Source organism: Manis pentadactyla, chromosome 2, assembly GCF_030020395.1.
Source record: "Manis pentadactyla isolate mManPen7 chromosome 2, mManPen7.hap1, whole genome shotgun sequence".
In the NCBI taxonomy this organism is placed as follows: domain Eukaryota; kingdom Metazoa; phylum Chordata; class Mammalia; order Pholidota; family Manidae; genus Manis; species Manis pentadactyla.
The window spans coordinates 162,713,518-162,731,828 of record NC_080020.1 but is presented as its reverse complement, the minus strand read 5'-3'; the positions used below and the strand labels follow the sequence as shown (position 1 = coordinate 162,731,828).

Sequence of the window (18,311 nt, the reverse complement as noted above, 5' to 3'; positions counted from 1 at the left end):
GCGGTCTTCCCACTGAATGCTTTTCTAACACCGTCCGTCCAGAGACCGTCAGGACGCTACGGGGATATCAGGAACTGAATGCTGATGTGATAACCCTAACCTGGTGCCCCTTTTTGCTGAGGCCTCCCTGGGGTCAGCTGCCTCCCTCAACCTCTCTCTCTCTGCTGCTCTGGTGCTGGCTTAGCTTACCCCTGGCCATTCTGCCTCGGTTTTTCCTGCCGCTTTAAGAGGACATTTCCTCAGAGCCGCTGTTCCCTTGAGCTCCAAGGACAGAGCTCCATGTTAGTCACCACTGTCTTCTTGGCACCCAGCCCAGGGCCGGGCAAGGTTGGTGCTGAGTATCCACTTCCCCTTTGTCGAAAATGCCCAAGTGTCAGTTGTCAGCTCTCTGCTCTGCTCCACTGGCCTCATAGGCTGTAGCTCTCAGCACCTGCAACAGCCCCTCAAGGCTCTATCTCCAGGCCTCTCCTGAGCTTCAGGCCTTGCCTCTAAGGCTCCACTGCATGTGTACTTGAGCATCCTGCTGCTGACACCTCATGCCACCAATACTTTCTCTCTCCCCTCTGCAGCATCTTGCTGACAACCATGCCACTATGCTGCCACTCAGGCCTGAAAACTCAGCTAGGTCTCTTATTCTTGCATGTCAGCCAGCTGCTCCACATCATCACATCTGTTTCTTCCTGTCCAATGCCACACACGGGAGGCAGCCTTCCAACCTCTGGCCTAGAGCTGTTGCAGCAGGCTGGCCTCCTCCGAAGCACCCTGGCTGAAGCACTGCACATGCCCTTTCCACCAGGAGCCTGGACTGGCGGATGGACCCTGCAGTGCATGTGCCTCCCTTCTGGCCAAGGTCCCCGTACCTTCTTCCTTCCCATCTGTATTTCACCAGCCTCAGGGACTCCCACTCTACCCATAGATCTCCCAACCCCAGACTTATTTGGTCATTTATTTTTTAGCTTTTTCTATATTACACATGGATTTCTGAATGATTTAAGAGAATGAAGGTGGGGTGTAACCTCTGCTCATGGAAGGAACTGGCCACGTGATCCATGACGCCAAGAGGGGGGTCACTCAACCGCTTAGTGCCACCCCCCAACCAGGCCTGCCAGCTGTGTCAGGTGCCTCACTGACCAGCACCCAAGTGTGTGCACCCCAATCCCACACTTCCCCTTCCCACCCCAGCCCCGTGGGCTACAGCCTTGGGAGCAAAGGGGGAAGTGATCAAAACCAGGGATGCAGCTTTGGGGAATCAGGAACTCAGAAGCAAGAGAAGAGACAAACCTTCGAAAGGGTAAGAAGAAAGGAGCTCTGCTTCCCCAACAGTCAAGCTCCCTGACAACATAACTTACAAGGCCTGAGAGGCATGGGGGTTTATCTTGGTGTCTCCTCCATTCCCACCACCATTTCTACCAGCTCAGGTTCTCTGTGCTCAGGAAGAACCATTACCAAAAAGTCCCCAAGGCTGAGCCTTCCCAACTTGCGCCCCGGGGGACTGGCTGGAGCACAGGGATCTGCCTCTCTGGGCCCCCCTACCCTGGCACGCTGGAGTCAGGCCTTTGTTCAGGGTTAAGCTCCATTCCCCACACCCACCCATGTGGGCTATTAAGAGTGGTGACCTGTTCCCTTTCCTCCCAGAAAGAAGAGAAAACAAGCAGGACTGGGCTGGGGACCCTGGTGTGACACTTCATCTGGAAGGACAGTAACAACAATTACAGACTCACAGGCAGGGGCCCTGGGCCTGGAATCCTCTCTGCAAGGTACAGCCTGCTGAGCGCTCCAGGGCGGAGGACAAGCTGCTCACTGCCCTTCTACAGATCCCTAACTTCCCCCAAGGGAGGGCCCACCCACAGAGAGCAGGGGCCCTTTATAAAACCTCCCAGCTCAGGCTCTACCAATCCTTTAGAGGGGGAGGAATATCTGTTTTCTGTCTCAGGCCACCCATTGACCTTTAAAGGTTTCACCCAAAGGGATCTTAAGTGAATTATCAATGAAAATGTGGAAGATGACAGAGCAGAATGATCCGGTGACACTGATCCCATGTAAGGTGGCAGGGCAGGTGCCTTTTACCTTTGGAGATAGCCAGAGCGACTGGTTTTCACAGCGGTGTCGACGAGACCCTCTCGCCCTGCCATGCAGTGAAAGAAGAACTCCTGTGGGAGACGTGGGACCCAGGTCCCAGAAGCAGCAGTGAGGATAGCGCACCTCTGTGGGGTGACTCAGATCAACGCTTCCAGCAGCCCTCCCTGACCTCCCAGACCCTCGGCTCTGCCGGCTCCCATGGCCCCAGTGACTTCTGCCCTCCTGTGGTTACCTTTGTCTTACCTTGCCTGAGGGCACAGGGACAAGGAATGAGAGATAACAGCGCCTGTTCACAGAAGCAGGTGCTGCACAGACTTGTGCACTCTGTCCTCAGTATCATATCCCTCCACACCCCATTTTCCAAATAGAAACAGCACTGGTGCCTCCTTGGTATGCAGCTCAGCCCATGTGCCTGAATTCTGCTTGCAACAGTGCTAACAGAGGTACATACTATTTTTGAAACTTTCTGGCTGCAACCAACAATGAGAAATACTTTCACAACAGTAATTAACACACATACACATGCATATAAAAGCATACGATGCAAACTACAACCTCATGAATTTATTCCATCCCTTATTCTGATGCTTTCTTTAGTACCCCATGTTGTTTCACTACAGAGAAAATTGCTAGTTACTCTTATTACTGTGATTTCATGGCTGAGGGGGAGCAACCAGAGTTCAAAAAGTTCTGGTCTACATTAGCTGTGTGTCATTGTTTGCCAGAGGCCATGGGGGACCACTGGGGTGTACATGTGGGACTGATGGAGGAATCCTTGACGTAGTCTGGCCTTGAAACAAAGGGTCAGTGCGGGTTACAACGTGGACTTAGTTGCCTGACCTTACAGAGACACAATAACCAAAGATCAAAAGGTGCTAACATTCAAAAAGCCACTTCTGACAAGTGCAAGAAAACTTTGTTCTTAGGGGAGAATTCTATGACTGGCCAAGGGAAGGAACATCAGCCAGTTGCTCCAGCTAGTCAGCTTTCCCACTGTGAAGGAGCCATGGGAGTATCCCTCCAGGGGGCTTCGGGAACTAGATCTCTGTGTCTCCGTGACGCTCCTTTTGGCAGCAGAGAGCACCCTGGTAAGGGGCATCTCTTTCTCTAGCTGCCTTCACAGGCAGGTAAGAGCTGGCTCAGAGGGGGCACTTGGCGGGAAAAGGGGGTGCTGGGATCGGTCTTACTCATCTTTCCATTTATCAGCAAACACTGAGCACCACCATGTGCAGGCACTGTGCCAGCTCTGGTGTTACAATGCAGAACACGACACGCTGCATCCTATGGTGCTTATGGGCCATAGGGTCTAGCAGGTAAGCAGCAAACAGCTGGGCATTTATTACCTGATTCTCCCTGCTCAAAGTTGTTGGTGAAGACCACAGGCCTCCCACCACTGATCCTAGAACTGAGGAGAAAAGCCAAAGGGAAGAACAAGCATACATACAGGAGGCCTGATGCCAGTGAGGAATCTGCCAGTGACAAAGCCGCCAGCCGTGGGGGTGAATTCATAAGGCTCGAAGCAGGGCAGGGACTTGCCAGATGCCATCAGCAGGGGTCTCCGACCTTCCAATTCAATCTGACCCAGCAGGCACGAGATCTGGGGGAAAGGGGATGCAGAGGAAACTTGAGGTCCACATATGTGGTGAACAGCGCCCCTGTCCCAGCAGGGGAGGGAGGGCCTGCTCTTCAAGAAAAGCTGCATGGAAACTGAAGGCCAACCTAGATCTTTAAATGAACCAAGGAGGCTTGCATTTAAAAAAAATCACTGTGCTTTCTTTTGTTGATTGATGGGGATTTTTCACATTTGGGGTCAGCTGATGTAAATGGGCTGTGTCTGTACAGGACATCATGTTTCAGAATCACCACATGTTATACCTGGATGGGACCTAAGGGTCCTAATGGGGGAACTGAGGACTGTAGGAAAAAGTAACTTATTGTGATCCTTAAATTCTTAGGCTAAAAGAGAATAAAACCACCCATTGATATTCTTGGTGGGGAAGAGTAGTGTGCCCGGATTTCACTTCAGTCAAGGGGGTGGATGCTTTCAGTCTCTTAAGTTCACTCCTACTGCTCTACACTAACCAAACAATGAGATGATCCTTGAGACCCTCTTAAGGTCAAGATTTTTTTAGGAGTTGCTAAATTTGGGAAAATGCTCTAAGACTGCAGTAATATGAGGAGATAATGGGCCTCAAATTAAGGTTGAGAAACCTCTATCATAATGCTTACAACGGAATACCAAGAAACTAAAGCAGGTCATGTGAAATCACAGAATCTCAGCTGAGATCACACACACACACACACACACACACACACACACAGTTATTATATAATACATGAATATATGCAATATAATAACAGAGTAATTTACAATATATATCTGTACTATAAATATCAAAATTTGGATATTTTTATCTGTGTGTGTGTGTAACACTAACGTGTTAACAGTTGTTAGCGCCTGTACTGATTTCAGTAAGTTTTTATCTTTTCCAGTACTTGCCACATTTTATACAGAACATGGATCCTTTTAAAATTTGAAACAGAAACTCATGCAATCCCCCCAGCCTTCCGTAAACCAGCCCTCTCCCCCACCTCCCCACCCCCCGCCTCTGCTCACACCTGCATGGTGTTCACAGTTGACCCTTTGGCTCCAGACTGTACCATCATCTGCAAGTTGTTCTCTGGGAACTGCCTGTACAGGCCAAAAGGCATGCAAGCCTGCAATCAAACAAACACATCAGTCAGTGACTTCAGTTCTTTGTGAAACCCCAGGTTTAGGAGATAAACCCTGGATGCAGAACAATAGCTCAGATTATTTATCCAGAGATATGCTCTAAAACCCACTAGAGGTAAGGAGAAGTTTCATTTGGCATCAACCCTTTTGCTAGAACCCCTAAAAAGAAGTCAGCAGATGGCCCCACGTACTGCGCTGTGCTGACACCCTGTCAGGAGGCCCTGTCCCTGGCAAACAGCAGCAAACAGGGAGATGGGAGGGGCCACCATATCTGGTGTGTGATTCTAAAAAGGAGGTGGTTACAAATGACATCTAAGGATGCCCTTACCAGTCTGACCAACAGAGCTCAGCCTCGTTTCCACACACCTGGCAATGATGACTAATGTCTGTGTCACATTCATTTACCGACATGCAGCCCAAGCACTTTGTGGCAGCCTGGCCTCAACTTCAGGGCCCGCGGAAGAGAACAAAGGCCTCTAGGTGGAGCCTGGGGAGATGCTGGGAGGGGTCCTGAGTCTACTTGTGTCTGCCTAGGGTTGCAGAGACCCAGACCAACACAGGAGAGGCAGAATGGTTGGGAAGAGGTGGTAGGAGGGACAAGAAGTAATTCTGAGATGCTCACAAGACAACAACCCACGCTGGCACTCCCAGGCAATCCTGGGAGCTGAGCGTCTCTGTTCTTTGGGAAGTGGTGAGAGTCCCTTAGAACAAAACCTCTCAAGCACAAACTTGCACTAACAAGAAATCTGCATTTTTGGCAGCCTAAGGGATACTGAAAGCAGTGAAGAGGACACCACAGGCAAACAAGTCCCTTCTGTTGGTGCTGGCCTTGCCTCTTCCTCTCCTCCTCAAGGCCCAGGAGGCAGGGTAAGTCTCCTTCCAGCCACAGGACTGGGTGCCCTGGCTCTGGGGCAAGAAGGCAGAGAGGCTGCACTCTTGGCTGGTACCAAGGTTTCCATCTCCTTCCTCAACTGCACAGGATCCGGCATGGCGGAAAGTGGCCTGGGCTCTGGAGGATGTCCGCAGGGCTCCCGCTGGGCCGACTGCACTGTGCAGGTCAGCTCCCTCACCCCCTCTGTCATGTGTGAGTGGGCCGCTCCGCACGCACATCCCCACCTCCAGGTGAGGAGACCAAGGCACAGACTGTTCATGTCACTTGCCTGAGGTCACACAGCAAGCACATGACAGAGCCAGGACTTGAGCCCAGGCCCTGAGCCCTGGCTCTGCTGTTACAGTGGTGGCGCTTCTGGCCCTTCATTCCGCTCCTCCACCCTCAGTGGCCCCCATGGGAAAGTTTCTTTCTTCAGTCTTTTTAAATGCAGTCATCGCCAAATTGAAACATTTAAAAAGACAACAAGTGCACAGCATTTCCTCCTGGCATTAATCAAAGACCTTTCCAGACCCTAACTGGGTGAGAAAATGAAGTCCCTGGCTCTCCAGAGTGATGAGTTTTACACATTCCACCTCTCACCTCACCTAGTCAGCTGCTGAACAGCCAAATGGCTCTATAGGATCCCAAGTGAGAATCAAATGTAATTTTTTTAAAAACCAGCATTCAAAATGGTGGTGATAAGTACATGCACTGCTGGACTAACCTTGTTAATCTCATTGCTGTAATGGTTCACTTCCTCCTTGAACTTCAGATCAATCATGTTAAAATCCCTCTGGTCTTTGCCCAGATGGGCATCCTGCCATTTTCCTTGGACCTCATCACATGATGCAGCTTCTGGCAGATTTAACGCAGCCCTCACAGCCTAGAATGAGAAAAGGAACATGTTGGAGGAAGCAGCCAAAGTGAGGAGTGTGTGAGTTTCATTCTATAGAAGACCTGACCCCTATGGAAGGCTGTAGCCTCCCAAGCCGTCCTCACCCGGGGCCCACAGTGGGTGGACTCTTCAATGATCCTTTGTCTCTTAGCATCCGCCTTTGGCTTAACCAAAATGTCTTCCACACCTGTGAAGTGAAACAGACAAGCTTGGATGGGACCAGGCCTGACTTCTCACCAGGCTGTGAACTTGGTAAGGTCAGGGCACGGAGCACAGTGCCACGCACCCATATGATGACGACGATGTTAACACCATTAGGAAAAAGACTGCTACCATCTCTTAAGTGCTTTTCAGAGGCCAAGCATTATAATCCCCATTTTACAGATGGTAACATTAAACTTCAAACTTGAGCTACTTGCCCAAACTTATATTGGGAGAAAGTAAACCAGGGCCAAGTCCCAAACTTTTATTCTTAGCCACCAACTACATTCCCTCCACTCAATAAATACATGTTGGATGAAATGGGCTAGAGGTCAAGTAGAGATGTGGATGAAAAACTGAGCTTAGAAAGAGGCGAGAGGGAGGGAGAGGACATCCCGGTTTTGCTTTCCAGAAGTCACACATCCCAGGCACCACCCTGTTCGGCTGTGAGTTTGCGTGCACAGGCACATATACACATACACTTGAGCCTGGGTCATGGGGACCATGGCAGCTCCTGCCTGGACGAAAGCCTGGGTCCCTTCAGGTAAGCCTGGCCCTCTGGCTCCAAAGAACTGAGGAATTTCTCACTTTGGGCAGAATGCCTTTCTATTTCCTCTCTCAATCAACTATTTTCTGTCTGTATCTGTGAGTGCTACTTGACCCAAAAGTCCCACAGCCAGGATCTGAATGGGATGGAAAACAATGGCTGCACTGTTCAAAAACCAGGCTAAGGTATCTGGAATTCCCATGCACTGTCCTAGGGGCTTGAAGGCCTCTAGAGAACATGTGTGACAATGGAATACTATTCGGCCATAAGAAAGAAACAAATCCTACCATTTGGAACAACATGAATGGAGCTGGAGGACATTATGCTCAGTGAAATAAGCCGGGCAGAGAAAGACAAGTGCCAAATGATTTCCCTCACTTGTGGAGTATAACAACGAAGCAAAACTGAAGGAACAAAACAGCAGCAGACTCACAGACTCCAAAAAGGAACTAGTGGTTACCAAAGGGGAGGGGTGTGGGAGGACAGGTGGGGAGGGAGGGAGAAGGGGACTGAGGGGTATTATGTTTAGTACACATGGTGTGGGGGATCACGCGGAGAACAGTGTAGCACAGAGAAGGCACATAGTGAATCTGTGGCATCTTGCTGCATTGATGGACAGTGACTGCATTGGGGTATGAGTGGGGGCTTGATAATATGGGTAAATGTAGTAACCACATTGTTTCTTCATGTGAAACCTTCATAAGAGTGTATATCAATCATACCTTAATAAAAATTTTTTTAAAACCTGTAAAAAAAGAACATATGTGAGTGGGAGGGGAAAGAAACAGCTCCTCACTGAGGAAGCCATAACCACAGAAGTGGGTCCTTCCTTGGGGTCAGGGCCAGGCTCCCGTGATGTTCCTTCTCTGACCTCTGGCTGCGAGGCCTGGACATCTTTAGCATGAAGGCAGCATCTCTAGCCTGCTCTTCCCCAACCTCCACGCCCAGCTTGGCCCTGCTCCCTCTCAGTCTCCTGGTATCTGATGGTATTTGAACTCAGGGGGGCAATTTCTCTTTGTGGTAAGCAAAGCCACCTGCTTGGCTTGGTTTGTTAGGTTTTAGGTTTGGTCTGCATCATGACCTGCGGACAGGATCTTCCTCTACTTGTCATTTTTAAAGATGTTCAAGGGTGTTCCTCCCAGCAATAAAGTGAAAACCAGGTAACAGCCTAAAAGTTTAATAACAGAAACTAGTTAAATAAACTATAGTACATTTACACAACTAGAATAATCTGTAGCCACAGACATGAGAATGTAGGCTGGCATTAGCTCCCCCAAAAAGGACATTTATAAATACTTTTGGAAGTGGGTAGATAGGAAGCATGTTTAAAACAGTATGTAGTGTAAGATCCTATATTTTCTGAATATGTTTGTACTTGGAAAGTCTAGAAAGACACATCAAATCAATATTAGTGGTTTCTCTAGTGGTTCAATGCTGGGTAATTTTTAATTATTTTCATGTCTGTATTTATTTTGACGTTGCCACAGTATTTAATATAATTATGCAGGCCCCCTGCCGGCCAATTAACAAATTCCAGCTGTGGCAGGCCCACCTTCCCACAGTAGGATTCCCACCACGTCTGCACACAGGCAAGTCGACAGAGCACAGTCTCACCTCCACTAACTTCATCATTGACTAGACAATTCCTACACTCACTGTGGCTCATGCTCAATGTACAGCATATCACTTACTCCTCAGAGGAACAATGCAAAAGGGCTCCAACTCCACTCTGAGGACTCAGACCCACCGCCCTGAATCAGCTCAGGGCACAGAAAGTAACACTGTGACTGTTTTATCAAAGCCAACTTCCTGAGACAGTGTGCAATCATTTCCTGGCAAGAAACCAGATGGCTCCTCTTCCTATCTTAGGATCAACCTGACAGAACCATGCCAGTGCAGGGTCCAACAGTGCTGGAGCCCTGCAATCCTGGGAAGCAGTTCTGACAACAGAAGAACCTGTGTGGAGGGTGATGTGCCCAGGGAACTCTGGAAGGGCACTTGCAGGAGAGAACAGAGGTGAGTGTGCGTGTGAAAAATCAGTTTCAGGGACAGAAAATTGTAATGGCTGGGGATGAGAAAGGGACAGAGTGGAAATGGGAACAGATGGGGTTCCCTCTGCACTATGTACAGAGAGGAAACACTGGCAGTGAGGGATGGGTGGAAAGCACTGGGAAAGAGCGAGGCCACGAAATGCTGCTGGCGGTTAAGTGAGGACGTCCTCGCAGAAGGAACTTGGTGTTTCTGCGAGGCTTCAGGAGAGCCAGCAAGACACCCTCCTGGGTGTGCTGGCCAGGGAAAGGGGGCCCTGGGCCACTCACCCAGCACTCACCCAGAGTGAAGCCTCTGTAGAGCTGCAGGTAGGCCGTGAAGAGGCGAGCCAGGCAGGTGAGAACCTTGCCACTCGTCTCCCCACCGTAGATCTCATAGCAGCAGTGGACCAGGCTGTAGGCAGAGCTCCCGTAGTGCGCCTTGTCCAGCACTCCGCAAAGCAGCTCCCCGGCCCTGATGATCACCTGTGGATGGATGGCCACCAGTGCTGGGCTGGAGGTGACGCCCCCTGTGGGAGCCTCCCTCATTTATCTGAGTCTTAACTAACATTAGTGTGTATGTCGCTCTACTGCAGCCTGCCTCAAGCTCTTAATGGAAAGATACAGGGCATAAACAGAACCTAAATATACATATTCCTTATTTTTTTTAAATAAAGGAGGTGAGCACATATAGACCAACATTTTAAATTACTTTTTTCCAGGGACTATACCAAGAAGCGTACCCACACGGACATTTCAGTGTGTTTACATGTCCCCTGGCACACGCCCCAAACCATAAAGACTGGAGGTCAAACACACTTGACAGAGACCTTGTAACTTGGGAACTGAGAACATCCAGAGTATAAACTTCAAAACCATGACCTTGGCCTGGTATTCCCTCCCTTGTACCTTGGAGGTAAGAACATAATCTTTCTACTCTTCTTTAAGGCCTGAATTTGTACTTTCATAAAGCTGGGTTATAGCATCAGAAGCTAATTAAAAGGACTTCTAGCTGCATAATGTAGCACGCATTAACCACAGACTCTATAAAAGGAAAGAAAAGTGGGAGCTTCAGTTCTAAATGGAATGTCTGTCAGAGTCTGTGACAAAGCCCTCATGAGGTGGAGATTTGGGGATAGTCCCCCCAAAGAACATGCAGTGGCCTGGGACTCTTCAGTGAGGGTTCTGGTCTTGCTTTCTTGCAGCAGGACTGTGCCTGAGTTTGACTGCCCTGGGCCTGCCCTGAGGCCTCGTTCCTAAGGCACAGAGTTGGGAAGCGTGGAGCCTCAAGCAGCTCCACAGTGAGCTGCAGCCACTTGGAGGTCTCAAGGGAAAATATAGGCTCTGCATTCCGAGCTTTGCAGAATTGAGCCCAGAGGCCTTCTACTGCAGACGCCTTCCCAAGCTGGCTGTGAGGTTTATACTGAGGGTCAAACGCTAGTGATCAACTCTGACCTTTTCTAAAACCAAAAGTCAACATTAACTCAGGCACAACTCATTCTCTCATAAGCCATGACCCCTGCCTCCGTGTGGGTGTCTGTTTTCTCAGCATCTGTTTTAAATCAATTTGTCTAAACCTGGGGACTAGATGTCTCCAACCCACATAGCCGGGCAGCATACCTGGGAATCACACATTGAGTCAGGGTTAAAGCCGGGAACTCGCTGAGGAGGCTCCTTCACCCAGGCTTTCCCACTGATTTTCGCCTTTCCCGTCAAGTTCAGTGGGATGTGGTCCTCTGGGATTATGTTTATCAGCAGCGTTGAGACAATCTAGAAAGAGAAAGAAAGACAAAGCTGATGGTAGGAAGAAAAGTTGAGATGTCCCTTTTAGGACCTCCTGTCCCTGTGAATCCTGAAAAGCCACCCAAATCCACCCTGATGCTCTGTAGGCAGAGCAAGAAAAACAAACACACCTCCATGGGACAAGCTGACCTCAGTTGTTACTTTTCAATGTACATGACTTAGGAGGGAGTTTAGGAGCAGAAACTTCACCCTCCCCACCCCCACCCCATTAAGAACTTCACCCCTCCCACCCCTGCACCCTCCCTACCAAAAAAAATACTTTGCTGGGATTTTTATTCCCTAGTATGATATACTTTTTTAAAGCAAACAAACCCTAGACCTGAACACTAAGTTCCAGAATAGACCAAAGAACAAAGAAGAAAGAAATAAGTTGCTGCAGGGCTGTAATAAGAAAGATATGAGTACCTGGTAAAAAATAAAGACAAAGACAACAGGGTTGAGACAGACGGTGGGGTTTGGAACGTTGTCAGCCCCAGGACTGAGGCAAAGGTTAAGGAATGCTCTCCAGAGGCATCCTTCTCTCGTCTTCACGCAGTGTTATAATAGATGACAATTACTACATACAGTCAGTAACACGTTTCCATGGTAGTACAGCTTTGCCTTCCTGCTGGGAGCCAAGGAAGGAAAGGGTGCAAAGACTAAGAATCGAGAGCCCTCCCTCTGAAGAGCTTCACACAGGAGCCCCGAGGCATCTAACAGAGAAGCAGGCTGCAGGGAAGCTTTGGGCATAAGGGGAGATCCGGGGTCCATTCTCACTGACTGGACCCATGCTGAGGGACAAGCGATGCTCTCTTTTCCGCAGCATTGATCATATGCACAACACAGATAAAATCCATTCATTCCTTTAGCCATTATATTTGCAGTGCTTACTCTGAGCCAGGTATTGGCAGAGGTCATCAGCCGGTCTCCGCCTTCAGTGGAACCTTTGTTTCTGAGGGGGATCGTGCTTTGAAGGAAAATAAAAAAGAGGAGAGGACGCAGAGTGGAGCCGGGGGAGTATTTGGATTTTAAATAAGATGGATAGGGAAGGCATCACCAACAAGGTGGGGAGGAAGGGAGCCACAGAGATCAGATCATGCATTTCAGGCAGAAGGCTTTTAGTCTGAGGGAGAAGGAAAGCTACTTGGTAAGTTTTGATCCCAGAAGTGACATACTCTGATTTAACTTTTAACAGGATCATTTGTTCCAGACACATTCCTGGTCTAGACACTGAGGCTAAATAAATGCCTTAAGGAATAAGCCTCCTAAATAACACGAGAAGGACCAGCACTTTAGAAACAGTTACTAAAGTGACCTGAGTGGGGAGCACCATGCGAAGGAGTCTATGTGAAGCACATCACAGGACCGGCTGGTTATGCAACTGCTCAGCAACCTGATGACTCCCACACAATCAGCTTTTACAGAGCTAACACCAGAAATAAATTTACTTGACTGGAATTAACTGTGTTTACTGAGAGGCTGGGGAGTCTTCCCTTTCCCCAACTGAACCCATCAGAGCGGCCATCCCCTCAACAAGCAGCTGTCAACAGAAGGCCAGGAGAGGCAACTTCTCAAGCAGCTTCTCCACTGAGAGGCTAAGCGGGGGCAGCTATACATGGGGATCAGCCCCAGGGGGGCCAAAAGCACACATTCCCCAAGATGCAGCATGGGGCAGACAGGCCAGTGTAACAAGGACCAGGGCTGAGAAGGGGCTGGGAGCCATCAGCTGGCATCAATAGCTCTTTGTTGCCTGTACTAGGCCCCACAAAGTAGCATCTTTATATGTGAACACTGGAGTCAAAGCAGCTGCCTTTTCATGCACATACCCCAGGAGCAGGGGAATAATTGGCAATAGCATCTTTAAATAAGCAAGACAATGCCCCTTGTTGTCTCAGCAGAAGATGACCAAAAAGGTCATGACCCATGCTTTCCACAAGACTGGCACTGCCAGGCAAGAGGGTGAAACTTCCCTGGGAGGCCAACCACAAGTTGCAGCTCAATGAAAGTGCCACATGTATAACAGGAACTGCCAGGCTTCACATAGTCAGGATGGAAGTCTGTGTGAAAGGTAACATAGATATATGCTTCCGACCATCAGAGGACAGGGAAATGTGATGTGCCACCTCATCTGTAAAATCACGGGAACAGAAAAAGCATCTGACAAACTCCAACACTCTTTTGTGATAAACATTCAGCAGAGTAAGAAGAGAAGGGAACGTCATCAGCCTAATAAAGGGACTGCATCCACTGTGCAATGGACATGAGCCATAATATATTAAAAAAACTCTAACCTATCAATAAGAAAATGGTATAGAACAGAAAACAGGCAAAAGGCTTGAACAGGCACTTCACAAAAGAAGATACCCTAGTGGCCACAAAAGATAGTATCATAATGGCCAATAAGCATTCAATAGTGCTTAATTAGCCTCACGTGTCATTATAAAAGGGCGAACTGAAACCACATAAGAAGCCACTAGATACCTATCTGAATAGCTAAAATTAGACAAATAGAAAAACTTAAACAAATGGTACAATAATATCAAGTTCTGAGGATAAGAAGCAATCAGAATTCACATGCCCTGCTGGCAGAAGTGTAAATTGCTACTAACACGTTGGAAAACTGTTTATTACATCTATTAAAGTAGAGCATAGATCTTATGACCCAGAAATTTGATTCCTTGATATTTACACACTGAAATGCATATATATGTTCAACAGAAGACATATAGAGCATGCTCATAGTAGCCCTATTTGTAAAAGCCAAATGAAGACAACTGAAGGCAACCTAAATGTCCATCAAAAGTAAAATGGATAAATATACGATGGTATAGTCCTACAACAGAATACTATACAGCAATGAAAATGAATAAACCACTGCTATATGAGATGACATGAGTGACTCACACAAAGATATGACTTGTTGTATGATTCATTTATATAAAGTTCAAGAAAAGACAAAACTCATCTATCATGTTAGAAGTCAGGTTAGTGGCTACCTTTGGGGAGGGGTAAATACTGATAGGGGTCTGGAATGGTCTTCTGGGAGTGCTGGTGATATTCTACTTTCTGATTTGGCTGACAGTTTACAAAGGTGTATTCATTTTGTAAACATTCATTGAGCTGCATGCTCAAGACTTGCAATGACAGGCAGATCCTCTTTATTATACTCTTTTAACCAATGATGAGAGACACCAGATTATTACTTGGAAGAAAAGCACCCCAGAGGCTATATGAGATGTCCTGGAGAAATAGCATCAGACTTCATTTTCTGGGGCAGTACAAATAAATGCCCAACCTTCCTTATCTCCTGATTCTAAACATGGCTTTTCTCTGCAGAATCACGCTGAGCCACTAACAAATTCTGGTGCAGTACAGTCACTCTTCTCCTTCTCACCTATTTGCAAATAACAGCCTATACCTACCTGACAGGAAACACTGACAATCTCAGTTGTGGCAGAAGTAAAACCTGGGCCTATTTTCTAATTTTACTTAGTTACAAAGTAATAATTAGAGCCCACAAATATGATGAAAGGAAAAATTATTCCTAACATGAACCAAACTATTTTATCATTCTGAATTTTTTTATGCCAAACTTTTCTTCATATGCATTTTTAACATAGTTGTAACCATGACTGCACACAGAATTGTGCAATCTATTTCTTCTTTCAACATTAAGTCAGAGAATTTTCCAGACTGCTACACGGTCTTTTAAAATCACTATCTTTAACAGCTACATAATATCTTAACAAATGGAAGTTCCACAATTTAGTTGCAATGGTGAGTATCTAGGTCTTTTAATCTTAATCTTCCACCACTATATACCACGGTATCATGGACAGCTTTTCTCAAGTAGCTTTTTCTACATTTCAGATTATTCCCTTAGGGTAGATTCCCAGATCAAGGGAATGAACATATTTATAACTCTAGATATATATTGTTTGTCCACTCTTTGGTTCTATTTTGAACACACTGCTGACGTTTAAACAAAACTCTAATAAAAAATTCTGGACACTTAGTTACTGAAGATTTATAATCCATTCACTTCCAAGATAACTTGAGATACCTTATAAAGTGAAGACATATAAATAGGAATAATAAAATTATATAAGTATGAATAATAAAGTGGACAAATACATAGAGCCAACTAATCAGGAGTTGGCAGATCTGCCCCACGTTTTTGTATATAAAGTTACACTGGATCCCAGCCATGCCTCCTCATTCATGTACTGCCTAAGGCTGCTTTCATGTTACAGGGACTGAGCTGAGTAGTTTGCAACAGACTGTATGGCCAGCAAAGCCTGTAATATTTACTATTTGGCTTTTGCAGAAAAGGCTTACAATTCCTTGAACTCAACTATTCATACTTTATCATTTTGATCTTAAATTGCAAAATTCCTAATCTATTCTGTTAAATTATTTCCATTTCTGACCAGGATAGACCAACAGTGAACTGATATATTCATTCTCCCACCAGAAACAACAACAAAAGCCCACATGAACATGAAACAACAATTTTCATATAAGACAATGGACATCAGGCAATGAAGGATAGTGATCAACAAGAATATAGTAAAGTTTGAACTATCTATCAAGAGAATCTAACTGGTATTTATAGAGCATTCCATACAACAGCAGCAGGTTATACATTATTTTTAAAGGCACAGAGAACAACCAAGACAGACCATAATGAACATATCTTATAAACATCTCAATAAATTTAAAAGGATCCAAGTCATTCGAAGTATATTCTCTGGCTACAGTGGAATTAAACTGGAAGTCTGCAAAATCTCTAAATACTTGGAAACTAAATAATGAACTTCTAACTAACCCATGAGTCAATAAAGAAATAAAGGGAAATAGGGAAGTATTTTGAAGTGAATGAAAATGAAAATACAACATATAACTTGTGGGATGCTACTTCAGCATAACTTAGTGGGGAAATTTGTATATAAAAAGCCTCTATGAAAGAAGAGAACAAAGTCTCATATCAATGACTTCAGCTTCAAACTTTAGTAACTAGGAAAAGAAGAGCAAACCAAACTCAAAGTAAACAGAAGAAAGGAAATAATAAAGATCAAAGTGAAATCAATGAAATAGAAAACAGAACAATAGAGAATGCCAAGGAAAGCTGGTTCTTTGAGAGCAAAAAAACTAACAAACCTATGGGCAAACTGGGAAAAAAGTGAGACGACACAAATTCTCAATACAGAAATGAGAGAGCTGACCCACTACAGATTCAACAGATACAAAAGGAGAGTACAGGAATATTATGAATAACTTTATACCCACAAATTCAACAACTTGGATGAGATAAACAAATTTCTTGGAAAAACAAAACACTAAACCACATTCAAGAAGAAATAGATAACCTGCATTGCAGTCCTATATGTATCAGAGCAATAGAAATTCTAGTTAAAAAACCTTCCTATACAAAGAAAACTATAGGTCTGGATGGCTTCACTAGTGAGTTCTACAAAACACTGAAAAAAACCACCAATATTACACAAATTCATAGAAAACTGAAAAAGAGGAAATACATCCCAACTCATTCTATGAAGCCAGCATTACCGTGATTCCAAAACCAGGCAAATTATTACAAGAAAACAATCAATATCCTTCATGAACACAAATGCAAACAAATTCTAAATGGAAGTTTAGCAAGCTGAATTCAGAAACACAGACAGGGTAATACTTCATGACCAAGTAAGGTTTATCCCAGGAATGCACGGTTGTCTCAGCAACTAGAAACCAGTCAAATCCCAGGTCCACAGACTTAAAACTGCAGAGCTGGAAGAGATCTTAGAGATCATCAACTTGAACCCCTCTAAAATTTTTAAAAATTTATTTTTTATGGACGTGTACTTGACATACAATATTATATTCATTTCAGGTATCCAACAGAGTGACTCAACACTTATACACATTTCCAAGTGATCACCATGGTTAAGGCTAGCTACCATTTCTCACCATACAAAGTTGTTATGATACTGACTATGTTTCCTTGTGATTTATTTATTTTATAACTGGAAGTTTGTAACTTTTAATCCCCTTTACCTATTTTGCCCATCTCTCCATCCCCTTCCACTCTGGCATACTGGATTGTTCTCTGTATCTGAGTCTGTTTCTGTTTTGTTTGTTTTGCTTTTTCAGACTGCACATACAAGTGAATCATGGTATTTGTCTTTCTCTGACTTATTTCACTTAGCACAGTATCCTCTAGGTTATCCATGTTGTTACCAATGGTAAGATTTCATTCTTTTTATGACTAATATTCTATTCTATTGTACATACATACACATCTTCTTCATCCACTAATCTATAAATGGGCATTCAGGTGGCTACCATATCTTGGCTATGGTAAACAATGCTGCAGTGAACTTAAGTGAACATGTATCTTTTCAAACTAATGTTTTTATTTTCTTTGGATAAATACCCAGAAGTTGAACAGCTGGATTTGTATGGTAGTTCTATTTTTGATTTTCTGAGAAACCTCCATACTTTCATCCTCACCAATACTTGCTATTTCTTGTCTTTTTTATAACAGCCATTCTGACAAATATGAGGTGATATGCCATTGTGGTTTTGATTTGCATTTCCCAGATGATTACTGATGTGCAGCTTTTCACATATCTGTTTGCCATCTGTATGTCTTCTTTGGAGAAACGTCTATTCAGGTCTTCTGCCATTTTTTAATTTGATTTTTTTATTACTTGTTTGAGTTCTTCATATATATTTTAGATATTAATCCCTTATCAGTAAATCACTTGTTCAGTGCCTCTGTGTCCTTACTTATTGTCTGTCCAGTGTATCTGTCCTTTGGAGTGAGTGGTGTGTTGAAGTCTCCTAGAAAGAATGCATTGCATTCTATTTCCTCTTTAATTCTATTAGTATTTCTTTCACATATGTCAGTGCTCCTGTATTGGGTGCATATATATTTAGAATGGTTATATCCTCTTGTTGGACTGACCCCTTTATCATTATATAATGTCCTTCGTTATCTCTTGTTACTTTCTTTGTTTTGAAGTCAATTTTGTCTGATACAAGTACTGCAACACCTGCTTTTTTCTCCCTATTGTTTGCATGAAATATCTTTTTCCATCCCTTGACTTTTAGTCTGTGTATGTCTTTGGGTTTGAGGTGAGTCTCTTGTAAGCAGCATATAGATGGGTCTTGCT

The 18,311-nt window shown here is 45.2% G+C and overlaps 1 protein-coding gene across 2 annotated transcripts in view; it reads right to left on the bottom strand.

The window, feature by feature from the left end:
- POLR1A (RNA polymerase I subunit A) overlaps positions 1–18,311 on the bottom strand; it is an 88,169-nt gene that overhangs the window by 17,817 nt on the left and 52,041 nt on the right. For both annotated transcript variants that reach the window (XM_057497038.1, XM_036931056.2), the window contains exons 15-21: positions 10,975–11,124; positions 9,657–9,840; positions 6,684–6,766; positions 6,409–6,567; positions 4,699–4,797; positions 3,524–3,676; positions 2,068–2,150 (exon numbers count right to left, since the gene is read on the bottom strand). In XM_057497038.1, the coding sequence (XP_057353021.1) occupies positions 2,068–2,150; positions 3,524–3,676; positions 4,699–4,797; positions 6,409–6,567; positions 6,684–6,766; positions 9,657–9,840; positions 10,975–11,124 (911 nt within the window). The remainder of the gene's footprint in view (positions 1–2,067; positions 2,151–3,523; positions 3,677–4,698; positions 4,798–6,408; positions 6,568–6,683; positions 6,767–9,656; positions 9,841–10,974; positions 11,125–18,311) is intronic.